A 15,783-nucleotide genomic window follows, 5' to 3' on the forward strand; every position below is an offset into this window, starting at 1 on the left:
ATAGTTATGTAATTATTTTAATCAGTATTAGAAAAATACAACAAATTAAACCTGTGATTTCACTCAAGCGAAGAAAATGCAAATCAACTTTAAAAAATTAGGTAAATAACTCAGATGGTACTCAAGTATGGCAAAAATTATGAAGTCTGAAGAACTGAGGAATAGCTGGATTTACACTGAGGAAATAAGGGCTATAAACTGCTACTTTACTTCTATGTCTACTGTACCCCAGCTTCCGATGCAAGGACCGGATCCAAGGACCCCCGCCGCCCAGCCCATGCTCCAAGCCCAGCTTCAAGTACAGGCAAAGTCGCCACACAAAATTCGCAAGTCACATCAGCAGAAGGAAAAACAGCGAAGCAGCCAATGGGGCAGCGACAGGAGGAAATGTTTCTCCACAATGAGCTTCGTTCCTTAATGTGGTAGGGTCAGGAGAAATTTTATTTTTGAAATTTATTGTTTGTGCATTAAAAAAGTAAGACAAAAAATTGCAAGTGGAGCTGCCATTGGTTTTACAGCCCAGGCAGTTTGCTCCTTGTTCAAAGCACCTTTTGTAGATCAACAACATTTCAGTAAGCGAATGAAGGCCCACGAGTCCAGGCGATAAAAGCGGTCACCCAGGGTGGAGGGAACATCAGTATGTGTCCTTTTTGAATCTGAATAGCAAGTGAACTCTCTAAAAGGAATTAAAACAGAATATCCACATTACAATGCTGTAGGAACTAGACACTATTCCTTCATCCTTGTAGTCCTATCATTCATTCTTCTAGTTAGTCATTTATTCATTCAAAAATATCCGAGCGCTTCCTATATGTGTAAAGAATTGCTGCTGGCAATGAAAACATCTCCTCATTAGTTTGTCTCACCTAAAAGTAAAAGAAACAAAAAAATCATTGTGCCGTTTTTTGATCAAAATTCATAACTTCTTCAAAGCTTTTCTGGATCAACTTTATTCTATTCTAATAATTTCTTTACTGTCTCCCCCTCAGTTCTTATTTTATTCACTGTTTAACACAGCTGATTGGCCGTTGTGGCAGGCAGAATAATGTCCCCCCAAAAATGGCCTCATCCTAATTCCCCCACACCTGTGAATATTTTATTGTATGTGGCAAAAGGGATTTTGCAGATATGATTAAGTTAACGATCTTGAGGTGGGAGATTATTCTGGATTATCCAGGTGCACCCAGTGTAACCACAAGTCCTTATAAGAGGGAAGGAGGAGGGTCAGAGTTAGAGAAGGAAATGTGACCATAATGGAAGCAGAGTGATGTGGCCAGGAGCCAAGGAATGTGTGCAGCCTCTAGAAGCTGGAAAAGACAAGGAAGAGATTCTCTCCTAGGGCCTCCAGAAAGAACGCAGCTCGGCTGACCCCTTGATTTTAGCCCTGTAAGACTTATTTCAGATTTCTGACTTCCAGAACTGTAAGATAATAAATTTGTGCTGTTTTAAGCCGTTAATTTGTAGTAATTATTTACAGCAGCAATAGAAACTAACACAAACATCAAAGCATTGGGCTTCATGTTGTGGGAGATACAAAGATGAATAAAACATAATTCCTCCTCTCAAGATGCTTACGATTCGCGCACTCTGCTTTGGCGGCCCAGGGTTTGCCAGTCTGGATCCTGGGCATGGACCTACACACTGCTCATCAAGCCATGCTGTGGCAGGTGTCCCACATATAAAATGGAGGAAGTTGGGCACAGATGTTAGCTCAGGGCCAATCTTCCTCAAAAAAAAAAAAAGATGCTTACAATTTAGAAGAGGTGAGACATAGATTAAACTATAAGCCAGAACATGAAGAATATCATAAGAGAGGTACAACGGAAAGGCCTTGGGAGTCCAAAGAAAGAAAGCACTTCATATTTAGGGTAATTAGGAAGCGTATAGTAGAAGAGGAGGCTTTTGAGCTGATCCATAGAGGATAAGTAAATTTTAAGACATGAAAGGGATGGAGAAAGTGGCATAACTTTTATAAATTAAATCATATAATAATAAATTATTTAAAAATAAACCTCTTAGCCATTTGGTAAGGAAATGCTCTTATAATCAAAAAATAATCATGCCCTAACATATCTTTTGCATCAAGCAAGACATAGTTAGATTTGTTTGAACGTGAAGAATGACCATCCGTTAGTCTGCCAGAGCTGCCACGCCAGAATAGCACACACTGGGTGGCTTGAACAATAGGCATTCATTTTCTCACAGTTCTGGAGGCTGCGAGTCCAAGATCAAGGCGTCTACAGGTTTGGTTTCTCCAGAGGCCTCTCTCCTTGGCTTGCAGACAGGTGCCTCCTCGCTGTGTCCTCACGTGGCCTTGCCTCTGTGCTGGCCGACCCCAGTGTCTCTTCCTCTTCTGAGGATGCCCTCTATCGGATTAGAACCCCACACTTATGACTTCGTTTGACCTTAAATACCTCTTTAAAGGTCCCATCTCTAAATACAGTTGCACTGGGTGCTGGGGCTTCCACATACGACTTTTGGAGGAACACAGTTCACTCTGTATCATATTGCAATTATTATTTTTAAAGTTGTGGATGTGATATATGCTCGTGGTACAAAAAGGTATAAACCGAACAATAGTATGTCAAGTAAAATAAAAGTTTTCTTCTCTCTCACTTAGGCACTCCCTCTGGAGGAAATCAGCTTCCCTCTAGAAACGTTTGGTTGAAGTAACTATAGAAAAGACACCAGAGAGCTGGCCTCCTCTCTCTCTCTCATTCTCCACCCGAACACACTGAGGGAACGCCAGGTGAGGACACAGCAGGAAGGCGGCTGCCCGCCACTGAAGGAGAGAGCTGTCACCAGACACAGACCCTGCTGGCACCTTGGTCTCGCATTTCTAGTCTCCAGAACTGTGAGAAATAAATTCCTGTTGTTTAAGCCGTCCAGTCTATGGCACTTTGTTATGGTAGCCCAAAAAACTAAGGCAACATGGTTCTCTGCATAGAACTTATGCATATATCTACCCATTTTCAACACAGATAGGATCTTACTAAATATAATGTTCTTCGGGGCCGGCCTGGTGGCACAGTGGTTAAGTTCACATGTTCCGCTTCTCGGAGGCCCAGGGTTCGCCAGTTCGGATCCCAGGTGTGGACACGGCACTGCTTGGCCTGCCATGCTGTGGCAGGCATCCCACGCATAAAGTAGAGGAAGATGGGTATGGATGTGAGCTCAGGGCCAGTTTTCCTCAGCAAAAAGATGAGGATTGACAGCAGTTATCTCAGGCCTAATCTTCCTCAAAATAAATAAATAAATAAATAAGTAAATATAATGTTCTCCAATGAGCTTTTTTCCATTTACAATATATCTTGAACATCTTTCCCTATTGGTATGCATAGATCTAGTGACTTCATTGTTGCTGTTTTCCACTGTCATTTTATTGTACCGGGATCCAACCCAGAACACCATGTTACATTTAGCAATTATTCTCATTATTTTTTTTTTTTAAAGATTGGCACCTGAGCTAACAACTGTTGCCAATCTTCTTTTTTTTTTTCCTGCTTTTTCTCCCCGAATCCCCCCAGTATATAGTTGTATATTTTAGTTGTGGGTCCTTCTAGTTGTGGCATCTGGGATGCTGCCTCAGCGTGGCCTGATCAGTAGTGCCGTGTCGGCGCCCAGGATCCAAACCAGCGAAACGCTGGGCCACTGAAGCGGAGGGCACGAACTTAACCACTCGGCCACTGGGCCAGCCCCTCATTATTTTTTAACGAAACTTTTAATTTGTATTTTGGCATAATTGTAGATTCACATGCAGTTGTAAGAAATAGTGCATGTACTCTCCCCCCAGAATCCCCCAATGGTAAGTAACAGCTTGGAAAACTACAATACTATATCACCACCAGGATATTGACAGGGATACAGTCAAGATAAGAACACTTCCATCACAATGAGAATCTCCCTTGTTGCCTTTTTATAGCCACATCCACTTCTCCCCTGCCTGCACCCACTCCTTAACCCCTGGCAACCACTAACCTGTTCTCCATTTTTATAATTTTGCCTTTTTGTTATATAAATGGAATCATACAGTTTGTAACCTTTTGAGATTGGCTTTTTTCACTCAGCATAAAAGTCTAGAGATTCATGCTGGTTGTGTGTGTATCAATAAACAGATCCTTTCTTTTCATCACTGAGTAGTAGTCCATGGTATTGACGTAGTACAGCTTAACCGTTCACCCTTTGAAAGCCATCTGATTGTTTCCAGCTTTTGACTATTGTAAATAAAGTTGCTATGAACATTCACGTACAAGTCTTTGTGAGAACATAAGTCTTCATTTCTCTCAGATAAATGCCCAGGAGTGAAATTGCTGCATCATATGGTAACTGTGCAGTTAGTTTTGTAAGAAACTGCCAAACTGTTTTCCAGTGTGGCTGTACCATTTTACGTGCCCACTAGCAATGTATGAGGGATATAGTTGCTCCGCATCCTTGCCAGAATTTGATGTTGTCACTATTTTTTATTTTAGCCATTCTAATAAGTATACAGTAATACTTCATTTTGGGTTTTTTAACATTTCTCAAATGGTTAACGATGTTAAACATCTTTTCACATGCTTATTTGCCATCTATATACCCTCTTTGGTGAAATGTCTCTTCATGTCTTTTGCTTATGTTCTAATAGGATTGTTTTTTTCTATTGAGTTTTTGAGTTTTAATATATTCTAGACACTAGTGCTTTGTCAGATATGTGGTTTGCAAGTATTTTCTCCCTCTCCATAGCTTCTCTTTTCATCCTTTTAATAGAGTATTTCAGAGAGCAAAGGCTTTCCCTTGCAAGAAGTGGAGGCTTGGTTGCTGGCAGGGCTGTCGGTGGTGCCCTGGGGGCCAGTAGCTGGCAGGTTGGGCTTCTGCCTGGGCCAGGCTCTGTCCTCCCTGAATACCTGCCTCCCCGAAGGCCCCATCCCAGGTCTGGCAGTCAGTGAGAGAGCTGGGCACCCAGCACCACACCTGCATCCTGAAGCACCCCAAGCTTTCCAACGCCATGGCCAAGACTCTGCACCAGCACATCATGATGGAGTGGGAGCACAAGTGGCACGAGGCAGAAGAGGTGGACAAGATGATGAGACAGAAGATGAAGGAAGAGCAGGAGAAAATGAAGAAAAAGGAGCTGGAAGTGAGAATGTCACCAGAGGAAACAAGGAACAAATTCTAAAGTTGCCAGAGAAACTTTTGGCCTGACAGGAAGAGAAGCACCAGCTTTTCCTACAGCTCAAGAGAAAGGAATTTTTCCATGAGGAAGAAAAATGGAGGCAAAAGTTGCAGAGTGGCATGATCACTCTGACATCAGCTGTGTACCGGCAGAGCCTGACTGCCACATGGGAACTCACCTCCTTGGCCTGTTGGAGACCTGGAGGACTCAATCGACCTGGCCCTCTCATGGCAGCCAACAAAGCCAAACAGATGTTTGGACCCCCAAGTGCTTACCACCCAGAACCACACAGACTCAGCAGCTGGTTTTACAGGGACCTGAGAGTATGGGCAATTCTAAGGCAGCTCAGGTGGTACTTATGGGACTGCTCAGTCCCCACCTCACTAAGGGCCCACACAGCGCCCCCGGAGCACATGCTCAGCATTTCCTGTCTTAGTCATAGCCACAGCCTTATGTCATGCACAGCCACTTTCAGCCCACCCAGACAGGGTTCCTGCAGCCTGGTGGTGCCCTGTCCTTGCAAAAGCAGATGGAACACGCTAACCATCTCTGATCATCCTTCCTATGCCCCATGCATCCCCAGACTCTGTACCCAGCCCCTGGACTCCTCCCCGCCCCCAGATCCCTGTACAGATACAACCATCAGATTATATCTACAACTTCACCCCTCACACACATCATGGGTAAGGATTCCTCCTCCGTGTATCCCAGTTTTAGGCCAAGAAAATCCATGTGCCACTGGAGGAAAAAAAAAAAGTAAAAGTTTTTAATTGTGAGGAAGTCCAATTTATCAATTTTTCTATTTTTTCATTTGTCTCAAGTGTGTTCATAATTGGTCACTGAAGCATTCTTATCACGACCGCTTTGAAATCTTGATCAGATAATTCTAATAGCTGTGTTACCTCAGGGTTGGCATCTGTTGTCTTTTTCATTCAGTTTGAGATCTTCGTGACTCTTGGTATAACAAGCGATCTTCTACTGAAACGTGGACACTTGTATTATGTGACTCTAGATCCTTTTTTTCCCTCAGCATATTGTTTTTTTTTGATCAGTAAACTAATGACCATGTGTTAGGTAGTTCTAATAGATTAATTTAAATGACTAGAAAAGTTCTTAATTTTTTGTTGTGGTAAAATATGCATAACATAATATTTACCATTTTAACCATTTTTAAGTGTACAGTTTGATGGCATTCAGTCCGTTCACAACGTTGCGTAGCTATCACCACCACCATTCATCTCCAAAACTTGTTCATCATCCCACACTAAAACTCTGTACCCATTAAACAATAATGCCCCATTCCCCTCCACCCCCCAGCTCCTGGTAACCCCTATTCAACCTTGTCTCTATGAATTTGACTATTTTAGGTACTTCACATTTGTGGAATTGTACAGTTTGGCTCATTTCACTTAACACATCTTTAAGGTTCATCCATGTTGTAGCACGCATCAGATTTCCTTCCATTTTAAGGCTAAATAATATTCTGTTGTATGCATATACCACAATTGTTTATTCACTCATCTGTTGATGACATTTATATACCACATTTGTTTTCACCTTTTGGCTATCGTGAATAATGCAGCTATGAACGTTGGTGGACAAATATCTGTTTGAGTACCTGCTTTCAATTCTTTTGGGTCCATATCCACGCTGTGGTCTGAATGTTTGTGTCCCCCCAAAATTCATATATTGAAACCCTGATGCCCAGAGTGATGGTATTACGAGGTGGTGCCATTGGGATGTGATTAGGTCATAAGGATGGAGCCCTCATGAATGAGATTAATGACCTTATAAGAGGGACTCCAGAGAGCTCCCCAGCCCCTTCCACCATCTGAGGACACAGTGAGAAGTCAGCAGTCTGCAACCCTTCACCAGAACCGGACCATGCTGGCGCTCTGATCAGGGACTTCCAGCTTGCAGAACTGTGAGAAATAAATTTCTGTTGTTTATAAGCTCCCAGTTTGTAATATTTTGTCGTAGCAGCCCAAATGGACTGAGACAACCCAGAAGTGGAATTTGCAGATCATATGGTAATTCTATGTTTCATTTTTTGAAGAATTGCCATACTGTTTTTCACAACGGCTGCACCATTTTACATCCCCAGCAGTATGTGCAAGGGTTTCAATTTCTCCACAACCTTGCCCACACTTGTTATTTTCCATGGAGTTTTCTTTTTTGATGATAAACCATCCTAATGGGTATGAAGTGGTATCTTATTGTGGTTTTTGTTTGCACTTCTCTGATTCATGAAGTTGAACATCTTTTCACATGCTCAGTAGATCTTATTTAAATCTTTTGTTTCAGCTGCCTTTCTCAGGCACTGCTCTGGCACTGCCACTGTACTGCCAGGAGGAGGCTGAAGTCCAGGTTCCCTGCTGGCCTTGGTGGACCCTTGAGGGGGGTGCTCTTGTTACTGCTGGGTGGGGGTGGGAGTTCCAGCTCCCAGTATGATCTCCACTGGCAAAGCAATGGGTGGCCTCCCTGCTACTGTGTGATGGTGAAAGTCCTCATGTCCTAATTTGCCACTAGGCCTCCTCTGACACCACCCCAGTGGGAGGGGAAAGAGTGTCCTTGTTGCTGCCCCATGGGAATGGACGTCCAGACTCCCCTGTGGTCGTCTCTGACACCGTGGCCGTGGTAGGGATGTCAGGGCACCTCATTACAGCCTTCCATGGGTGGACTTACAGGCTTCCTGCTAGGCCTTTGCTGGCATGGGTGTAGGTAGGACCACAGTTTTTTCTATGGTGTTTGGCGGGAATAGAGTGACTATTTTCTAAAGCTCTTCTGTCTTCCTAGGATGCCCCTCTCTTGGGCCTCTGGATAGAGAGAGTAGACTTTTGTTGGAGCTTTTTTTCAGTCTGTGCTCATTAGCTTTTCTGGGTTGCTAACTTCAGTTCCAACCTGGGATATATGAGGCAAGAGGAAAACCCAGAGAACTCACCACTATGTCCATATCGAGGTGACTAGCCAGTCCACCTTCTTTTCTCCACCTCTCAGTCTTTTTGTGTTTGTTTTACATATAATGGCCAGGGTTTTCATAGTACCTAGCAGAAGAAATAGGGAAAAGTGGGTCTATTCTGCCTTCCCAGAAGCGAAAGTGGACCTCAATGTTTTTAATGGCTAAGTAATATGCTTGGCATACAATTTAGCAACCAATCTCCCTCTGATAGATATTTAGGTTGTTTTTTTAGCTTTTTTGCTCTTAAAATAATGAGAAAGGATTGAATGTCCTTGTTCATTGTCAGGGCAGGGTCGGGGGACAAGACAGGACACAGAGTCCTGGGTTCTTGTGTTATTATATGCATAGGATAAAACTCCTAACTGAAATTGTTAGCTCAAAGGATACGTGCATTCTAATTCTTCATATTGCCAAAATATCCTCAAAAATGTTAAACTAATTTAAACTCCCACCAACAGAAGAGTATGTGTTTTCCCACTGAGTATTGCCAAATTTTCTAATCTTCGATTACCTGATTGAGAATTGTTCCAAGTTGTTTTCACGTGATTATCTTATTTTCTCTGTTGGATCCAAATTGAGAAGGAGGCCCTTTTGCATTTTCTTGATGTCTGTAAGGACTCAGCACCATGCTACAGACCTTAATAGCTATTTGTTTGTTGTTGATGGTTTTAGCATTCAAATAAAGGATTAGAGCTGATAACACAGAACTCTAACAAAGTTTCATGACTTCAAATAAAGCACAAAATTTCAAAAGGTTTTAAAAGAAGGTTTTTTAAAAGTGTTGTCTGTAGACTAACGTGAATCAAAATCACCTGGGGGTAGTAGGAAATCTAACTTCACTGCCTCCTGATGTGAGGGATGGAGGATGCTTCCGCATCTATAAGTAACATTCTTGCCAAACGTTGAAACTAAATCACTAATGAGAGAACAATCAACAAATTCAGAGACAAAACCAAACTGGTCTGGAAACTTCAAAAATGTCAATGTAATAAAAGACAAAAAAACCAGCCCAAACCAGATTAACAAGGTCACAAGACACACAAGCACGCAACACACACATTACCTACACACACGTATATATGTAATAGAATTTCTGATGAGAAAATATCTTCTCCAAAGCGGGGGAGGGTACTTTCTAGCTTAAAAGAAACTAAAGATTCAGGATCACTAATTATAATGTGTGATCTTTGCTTGGATATTAGATTCTTTTTTTAAAAGGCTAAAAAACATTACTGGGCCATTTGAGAAATGTTGAGCATAGATTTGTAGATATTATTGTATCATTAGCAAATTTGAGGGGTATAGCGATATTTTTGCGGTTTTATGAAAGAAGAATATCTTTGTTTTTAGGACGTAGTGCTGATTAGAAGCGGTCACTAATACGTCTGTGACTTTCAGAAAGTTCAGAAAAAGTGATAAATATGAGAGAGAACAAATGGAGTAAACTGTGAACAATTGGTAAGTGTGACAAACATTTGGTGTTCATTGCTTTATTCTTGCAACTTTTCTTCAGGTTTAGAATTTTGCAAAATACAAAGCTTGCCCCGCCTCAGAACAGATCTACTGAATCTGGATGGGAGGGCAGAGTCCACAGGCATCTGCATTTCAAGTAGGTCTTCCCATTGATTTTTATGCATACCACAGTTTTAGATGGACTGACTTGAAGCACAATAATGTACTTTCATTTTACTCTTCACAAGGGTAGAGCTAGAAAAACCTCCATATCTTGGTTACACAACAGAGTTTAAAATTGAGGTCCTCCTCAATTTTCTCCATCTTCTTCAACTCTATTAACGTCTTTACTTATCTTCATACAAACGGTGATAAAAGTCACTGTGAAAAACGTGGCTGTGAGTGCCACCTTCCAAATTGCCTCGGGGAACACTGCTTATGTTCAAGCAGAATCTAGCCTCTAACTTCCTCCAGCAACTGAATAATAAAGAAGCGAGTAGCACAGCTGTCTGGCTGTCTCCACCCAGCTCGAAGGAATTCTTTTTAAACATTTAAACTATAGATGAAAGAACACCATGTATTATACCGTGGTTTAGTAATAAATGACATTAGTAAGCAATAAATGAGTTAAAGATCCAAAACACATACCTTAACAAACTTTTACCTATCAGTAGTTTATCAAGACACTGCTTTAAATGGGTAGCTATCACTTAATATCAACTGATGGACTTAAAATAATGTAAGAACCCGAAGATTCACACAATATCACCTGAATGTAGAGAATATATGGTACTTTCTAGAGGAAGATGTCACTACCAGCATAAAGCGTACTCAAGGTTTTGTTATTTTTCCATGTCCAACTGACAAATTTGTACTAAGTCTTTGTTTCCTCTGGTGAACACTGGTTTACAATTGCTAGATGGCTGTAAAATTGTCAGCTGGGCCTATTGAAGAGCAAAACTAAACTAGGTGGCTGACATAGGGAAAGAATTTGATTTTTAGCATCATTTGCAGTATAAATTTTAGGCCTCATCTGCTCCAGGTCAGCAAAGAACGATTTGTAGTTGACTTTGAGATGGCTGCCTAATTTTATTTTATTTTTTTTTGAGGAAGGTTAGCCCTCAGCTAACATCTACCGCCAATCCTCGGCTTTCTGCTGAGGAAGACTGGCCCTGAGCTAACATCCACACCCATCTTCCTCTACTTTATATGTGGGACGCCTACCACAGCATGGGTTGTTAAATGGTGCCATATCTGCAGCTCGGATCTGACCCGGTGAACTCCGGGCTGCTGGGTGCACACCTAATCGCTGTGCCACTGGGCTGGCCCTAGGTTGTCTAATTTTAGATCTCAGGTAAGTAGAAAAGTTTATCTTAACCATAAGAGTGTGCTCTGTGTTGATATGCAAAACTTTGTTAATGTGCACGTTTTGGATCTTTGACTCATTTATTAGTTATTAATGGTATTTAGTAAGTATATGCAAATGTGGTAAGCACAGCATTTACTAGAAATACATTGTGGGGTTGCAGGCAATGTGGGTCTGGATTTTGACTGGATTTTAGGCTATGAAGCTGTCTTACCTTGAAACCCCTTCAGCAATTGTGACATAAACCAGAGTTTAGCCCTTGATTATTTCCTTTTAAGAGACTCTGGAACTCCTCCTCAGGGCGTAGCATAATTCGCAGTGCTAAACCTAAAGAAAACACTCAACAATTAGGTGTTAATTGTTGATTGATTTCACCTTAAGGACTCAAGGGAGACTAAATGGTTGGTCACTTTTCTGATTTAGTATTTTCTTCAGTTTCTTATGATCCCAGGAGAGTTCTAGTAGGTTTTTGGATGAGACAAGAAAGATCTCTGACTGCCATTCTCAAAAATGTCTGGCATTCCCTCAAATCTGGATTTGAACATTACAGGGGCGTGAGGAGCAACATCACTGAGGGCCACGTCCACTCTGTCTCTTGGTATTAGTTTTTGTCACAGTCCCTGGCATGATAATAATTTTCAAATAAATAAATGAAATTTTGAAAAGACATACAAGTGGTATTTATAACCAAATACTGTATCAAATATACTAGACAAACATAGAAATTTAAGAGCCAGTTTTTCCAGTTATCAGACCTTAGGTTGATCTTCTGAATTAGATGTTCTTCTGAGTGCTCGTGATAGCATGTTGCAGCGTGGGTAGTATTGTATTTTAAAGTTGGATGACTAAATATATTGTGTTTTGTTTTTATCAACAGGCCTGGGTTAGGGCTACAGTTGAAAACATCTGGGGCTTAAAGAGTCATGCAGTTTTTTTTAAGCAGCAAGGGTTGTATTGTTCTCAACTTCAGTAAATCAACATTCATTATGTATAGGTAACTAAAACAAAGTCCTTTGAAAAAAAATGACCAAAATAGACCAGAACCAAAACCCGTCTAGTCCCAAAGCGGCAAGGAGCTGTATCTGCCAGAAGCATCATTTAAAATCTTGCGTTACAGGGAAAATTACTCCTCCTTAGTATTATCACATTTGCAAAAGTTTATACTGATTTTATCAGGCATTCCTCACACCTGTTAAAATTATTAGTTTTTTAAAAAAAGACAGCGAGACAAGACCAGAGGCAACACGAGAATAGAGTTGGCTGCTCCAGGGACATTTGCAGACGACACTACACATTTTCTCTCGCCCTGCACAATATACGGTAAACCAGATTTTCTGGGATGTGCTGGGTAGCCGACATTTTCCCCGAGCAGGAGTTTGACACTTTCAACATCTTAATGGATGGTAAACGCTCGGGCTTAAGGCCAGGCGGCTCTTTATCATCAAGTTAAATAGCGGTGGGAACAAGCAGAATAACCCGATTCCCCTCCAGAGCAGAACGTGGACGAGCCTGCCCCTACGACGCCGGGGCCGGCGCGAACGGCGAGCTCGGCCCCACTAGTCCGCGGAGCAGCCCGGCCGCCCAGCGCGCCCCAGGCTTCCGCCACCAGGTCCTGCTCGGCTCCCCCGGGCCGCCGCTGCGTCGGGGACGCGGAAACCCCGTAGGAGCACGGCGGGCGGGGAACGAGTGATGGGCTGCTGTCTGCTGCAATATTCTTCCGCCGCAAAGCAAAGAGTCCCAAACTTCCCCCAGGGTCTTGGGATTTCCGGCGACCCTGTAATGTCGAGAAATAACCAAATCTGGATTTTCCTGCCGATTGGGGTAGGCTATTTTCTGAGGGAAGGAGCTCAGGATCATAATTTTGTGGCTGACCGAAGAGCGACAAGAAAATTCCTCCGCAGAAAACGGGTTCCGGCCGCGAGCCTATAAAAAACGGGCGGCGAGGTCCTGCTGTCTTTTCAGTCGGGCGCTGAGTGGTTCTCCGGATCATGTCTGGTGGCTCTGCGGATTATAACAGGTATGGGTCTTTTTCGGTGGTAGCGTTTTGTGGCGAACGTCGTACGGCAGGAGAGGAGATAGTAGTAGGTGAGTTGGAGGCAGGGAACTATGGGTTCATAGGCGTTTTCTTGGGGTACAGTACCCCTGTGTCCTTCGAGAAGCTTCCACGATGGGTAAGGCCCCGGGTTGCGGGGAGACAAAACGAGGCTACGGAAACGGAGTGGCTAAAGGCTGTCTTTTTTTTCCCCGAAGACGCTTTGAAGTCTCGGCGGCTTCCCCGCCCGAGCGGAGCACATTTAGTTAGAGCCGTGGCGCAGCCCGCACCCGGTACAGTGTAGTCGGGGCCGAGGCCTTCCTGGCGGCCAGCAGCGCGACCTGGAGTCCAGGGCTGGTGGGGGAGGGCGACGGCGGCGCCCGCTCGCCGCGGTAGAAGGCGGATGGGGCCGGCCCGCGGCGGCGCCGGCGGACCGTTGGCATAGCCCTCGCCAGGCCTCGGCCCGCGTCAATCACCCCGACTTGCGCAGTGTAGGGGGCGGAGCTCAGCGCGTGGAGTTCTCGCGAGACGGGCCGCCGCCAAGATGGGAGAGCCGGGCGCTCGGGCCTGGGGGGAAGGGCCGGCGTGGCGGGGCCTTTCTGGCCGTCCGCGGGTCTCAAGCTCCGGGCAGGCGCAGTGCGTCCTGTGCCACCGGCTTCCTTAGTTCTTCTAGGAAGTGCACACGTGCGCGGGAGGGTAACGTGGGGAGAGGTTCTGAAAGCGCTGACTCCGTAATGTGCGCTGAAGGGGGCAGGGGACAGGGATGTGCTCTAACTGCGGTATTCTTGTCGGTAGAGAACATGGCGGCCCAGAGGGAATGGACCCCGATGGTGTCATCGAGGTAAGAGCTGTGGGTGGATTTTGAAATTCTGGAAAGGTGGTTTGGTTCATCCCATTCAGTTCTCCTCTTTTTTAAATTTACAGAGCAACTGGAATGAGATTGTTGATAACTTTGATGATATGAATTTAAAGGAGTCTCTTCTTCGGGGCATCTATGCTTATGGTTTTGAGAAGCCTTCAGCTATTCAGCAGCGAGCTATTATTCCTTGCATCAAAGGTAAAAGGACTCGTTGACACTTTTGAAAAATGAACTCAATGTTCTACATAGACCTGGACCATAAAAGGGGAAATAACTTCTGGGGGACTAGCACCTGTTTGTATTCCTTAAAGTGAAATGATGGCAATCATCTTTCGGGACTGACCTGAAATGAAGAATACTCATTGCTGATCACTTGATTATTTGGGCATAATTGATGTTCCAAATGGAATACATGGTGTGAACTAGAAGTGACGGTTTGATGGGGGATCGGTAAATATGTATCCTACTTTTTTTAGGGTATGATGTGATTGCTCAAGCTCAGTCAGGTACTGGCAAGACAGCCACATTTGCTATTTCCATCCTGCAACAGTTGGAGATTGAGTTCAAGGAGACCCAAGCACTAGTATTGGCCCCCACCAGAGAACTGGCTCAACAGGTATTGATAGTGTAGTTCAAAAAAACTGCTTGCGTGTTGCATAGGTTTCAGGTTTCACAACTGTGAAAGAATTTAAAGCTTAGTGTAAATTGGTCCTGTCAGAGCCCTCTTAACTACCCATGCATGCAGGGAGTGTTGAAAGTTAAACCGGAATTGGGTGTGCAGGTATGGTTTTCAGGGTTGTGTAAGGCTGAGAAACCAAGGCTTTCTGTTCAGGGTGGATGAGATCCGTTCCCGTTTTTGAGTTCGAATGCAGTTGTGCAACATGAAAACTGCAGTGACGTGTTCTCATTTGACTGTCTCAGTAGTTTGTGATGCATCTGTTGCATGCTATGTTTTCAAAGCTCACTGCTATATTGGCTTTGAAGTAAATCTTGGTAATAAAATTAGGCTTTATTTAAGATCAAGGTTATGTAAGTCATAGTACCCTGTGGGAAAAATTGAAGTATCAACAGCTTGTCTTAGCTGTAAAGGCAGAGCTTGTCGGCTGTTTACATTTTCCCACACAGTGAAAAATAATGTAGGAAATGTTTTTAGTCATTTAACCCAGCTGGTATCTGGGGCAACAGGATCCCGAGTTTGACAGGGCACAAGAAAAGAAAGACACTTAAAGGGGATTTTATCTTGAGGCAGTTGGATGAGTCTGCACTTTAAGCTTGGAAGTAAAGTCCTGTGCATGCATAAAAGCTATTTGCAGACCAGATATTTGCCATTATGCTTTGGAAGTTTAGTCACAGAGCCTGTAATTCTGCTGGATAATAATTAAGGCTTTTGGCTTTTAGATCCAAAAGGTAATTCTGGCACTTGGAGACTATATGGGAGCAACTTGTCATGCCTGCATCGGTGGAACCAATGTTCGAAATGAAATGCAAAAACTGCAGGCTGAAGCACCACACATTGTTGTTGGTACACCAGGGAGAGTGTTTGATATGCTAAATAGAAGATATCTTTGTAAGTATTGCTGTCTAGTATAATTTGGACAATTATATACAATTATATAATAGTGTAATTTGTTTCTGCTACTAAAAAGTTAAATAGTATCCCTGAGAATCTAAAGATGATAGTATGACTTTGTTTTTAACAGCTCCAAAATGGATCAAAATGTTTGTTTTGGATGAAGCTGATGAAATGTTGAGCCGAGGGTTTAAGGATCAAATTTATGAGATTTTCCAGAAATTAAATACCAGTATTCAGGTGAGCTTTACTTCACTCATAGCTGGAGGTTAGGTTTAATTAATGAGGGTACTGTTACAAAACAACTGAAGTGTTGTATTGTCGTTTCTCCTTGGAGCAATGGATGCATAACTGTCTGGCATAATTTCATAGTAAGACGCTTAGTCTCAAACA

At 43.1% G+C, this 15,783-nt stretch overlaps 1 protein-coding gene, 1 long non-coding RNA gene, 1 other non-coding gene and 1 pseudogene across 5 annotated transcripts in view; 3 read left to right on the forward strand and 1 right to left on the reverse strand.

Moving 5' to 3' along the window:
• On the reverse strand, positions 1-13,452 carry LOC139077106 (uncharacterized). Its single transcript, XR_011529386.1, has 4 exons — positions 11,602-13,452; positions 11,144-11,268; positions 5,829-5,890; positions 1-866 (listed from the first exon to the last, which is right to left on the reverse strand). It is a non-coding gene; the product is annotated as an uncharacterized lncRNA (long non-coding RNA).
• Positions 1,795-5,818, forward strand: LOC103541668 (G protein pathway suppressor 2 pseudogene; annotated as a pseudogene).
• EIF4A2 (eukaryotic translation initiation factor 4A2) overlaps positions 12,257-15,783 on the forward strand; it is a 6,873-nt gene continuing 3,346 nt past the window's right edge. For 2 of the 3 annotated variants that reach the window (XR_542517.2, XR_542518.2), the window contains exons 1-6: positions 12,836-12,946; positions 13,757-13,802; positions 13,886-14,018; positions 14,297-14,436; positions 15,219-15,387; positions 15,521-15,630. Coding sequence is in view for 1 of the 3 variants with exons in the window: in XM_008508523.2 (XP_008506745.1) it covers positions 12,918-12,946; positions 13,757-13,802; positions 13,886-14,018; positions 14,297-14,436; positions 15,219-15,387; positions 15,521-15,630 (627 nt within the window). In the remaining 2 variants the exon portion in view is untranslated. Of the gene's footprint in view, positions 12,947-13,756; positions 13,803-13,885; positions 14,019-14,296; positions 14,437-15,218; positions 15,388-15,520; positions 15,631-15,783 lie in introns of all 3 variants that reach the window. The other variant, XM_008508523.2, reaches the window with a different exon arrangement.
• On the forward strand, positions 14,129-14,195 carry LOC139077153 (small nucleolar RNA SNORD2). Its single transcript, XR_011529495.1, has one exon. It is a non-coding gene; the product is annotated as a small nucleolar RNA SNORD2 (small nucleolar RNA).

Source organism: Equus przewalskii, chromosome 18 (genome assembly GCF_037783145.1).
Source record: "Equus przewalskii isolate Varuska chromosome 18, EquPr2, whole genome shotgun sequence".
NCBI lineage: Eukaryota > Metazoa > Chordata > Mammalia > Perissodactyla > Equidae > Equus > Equus przewalskii.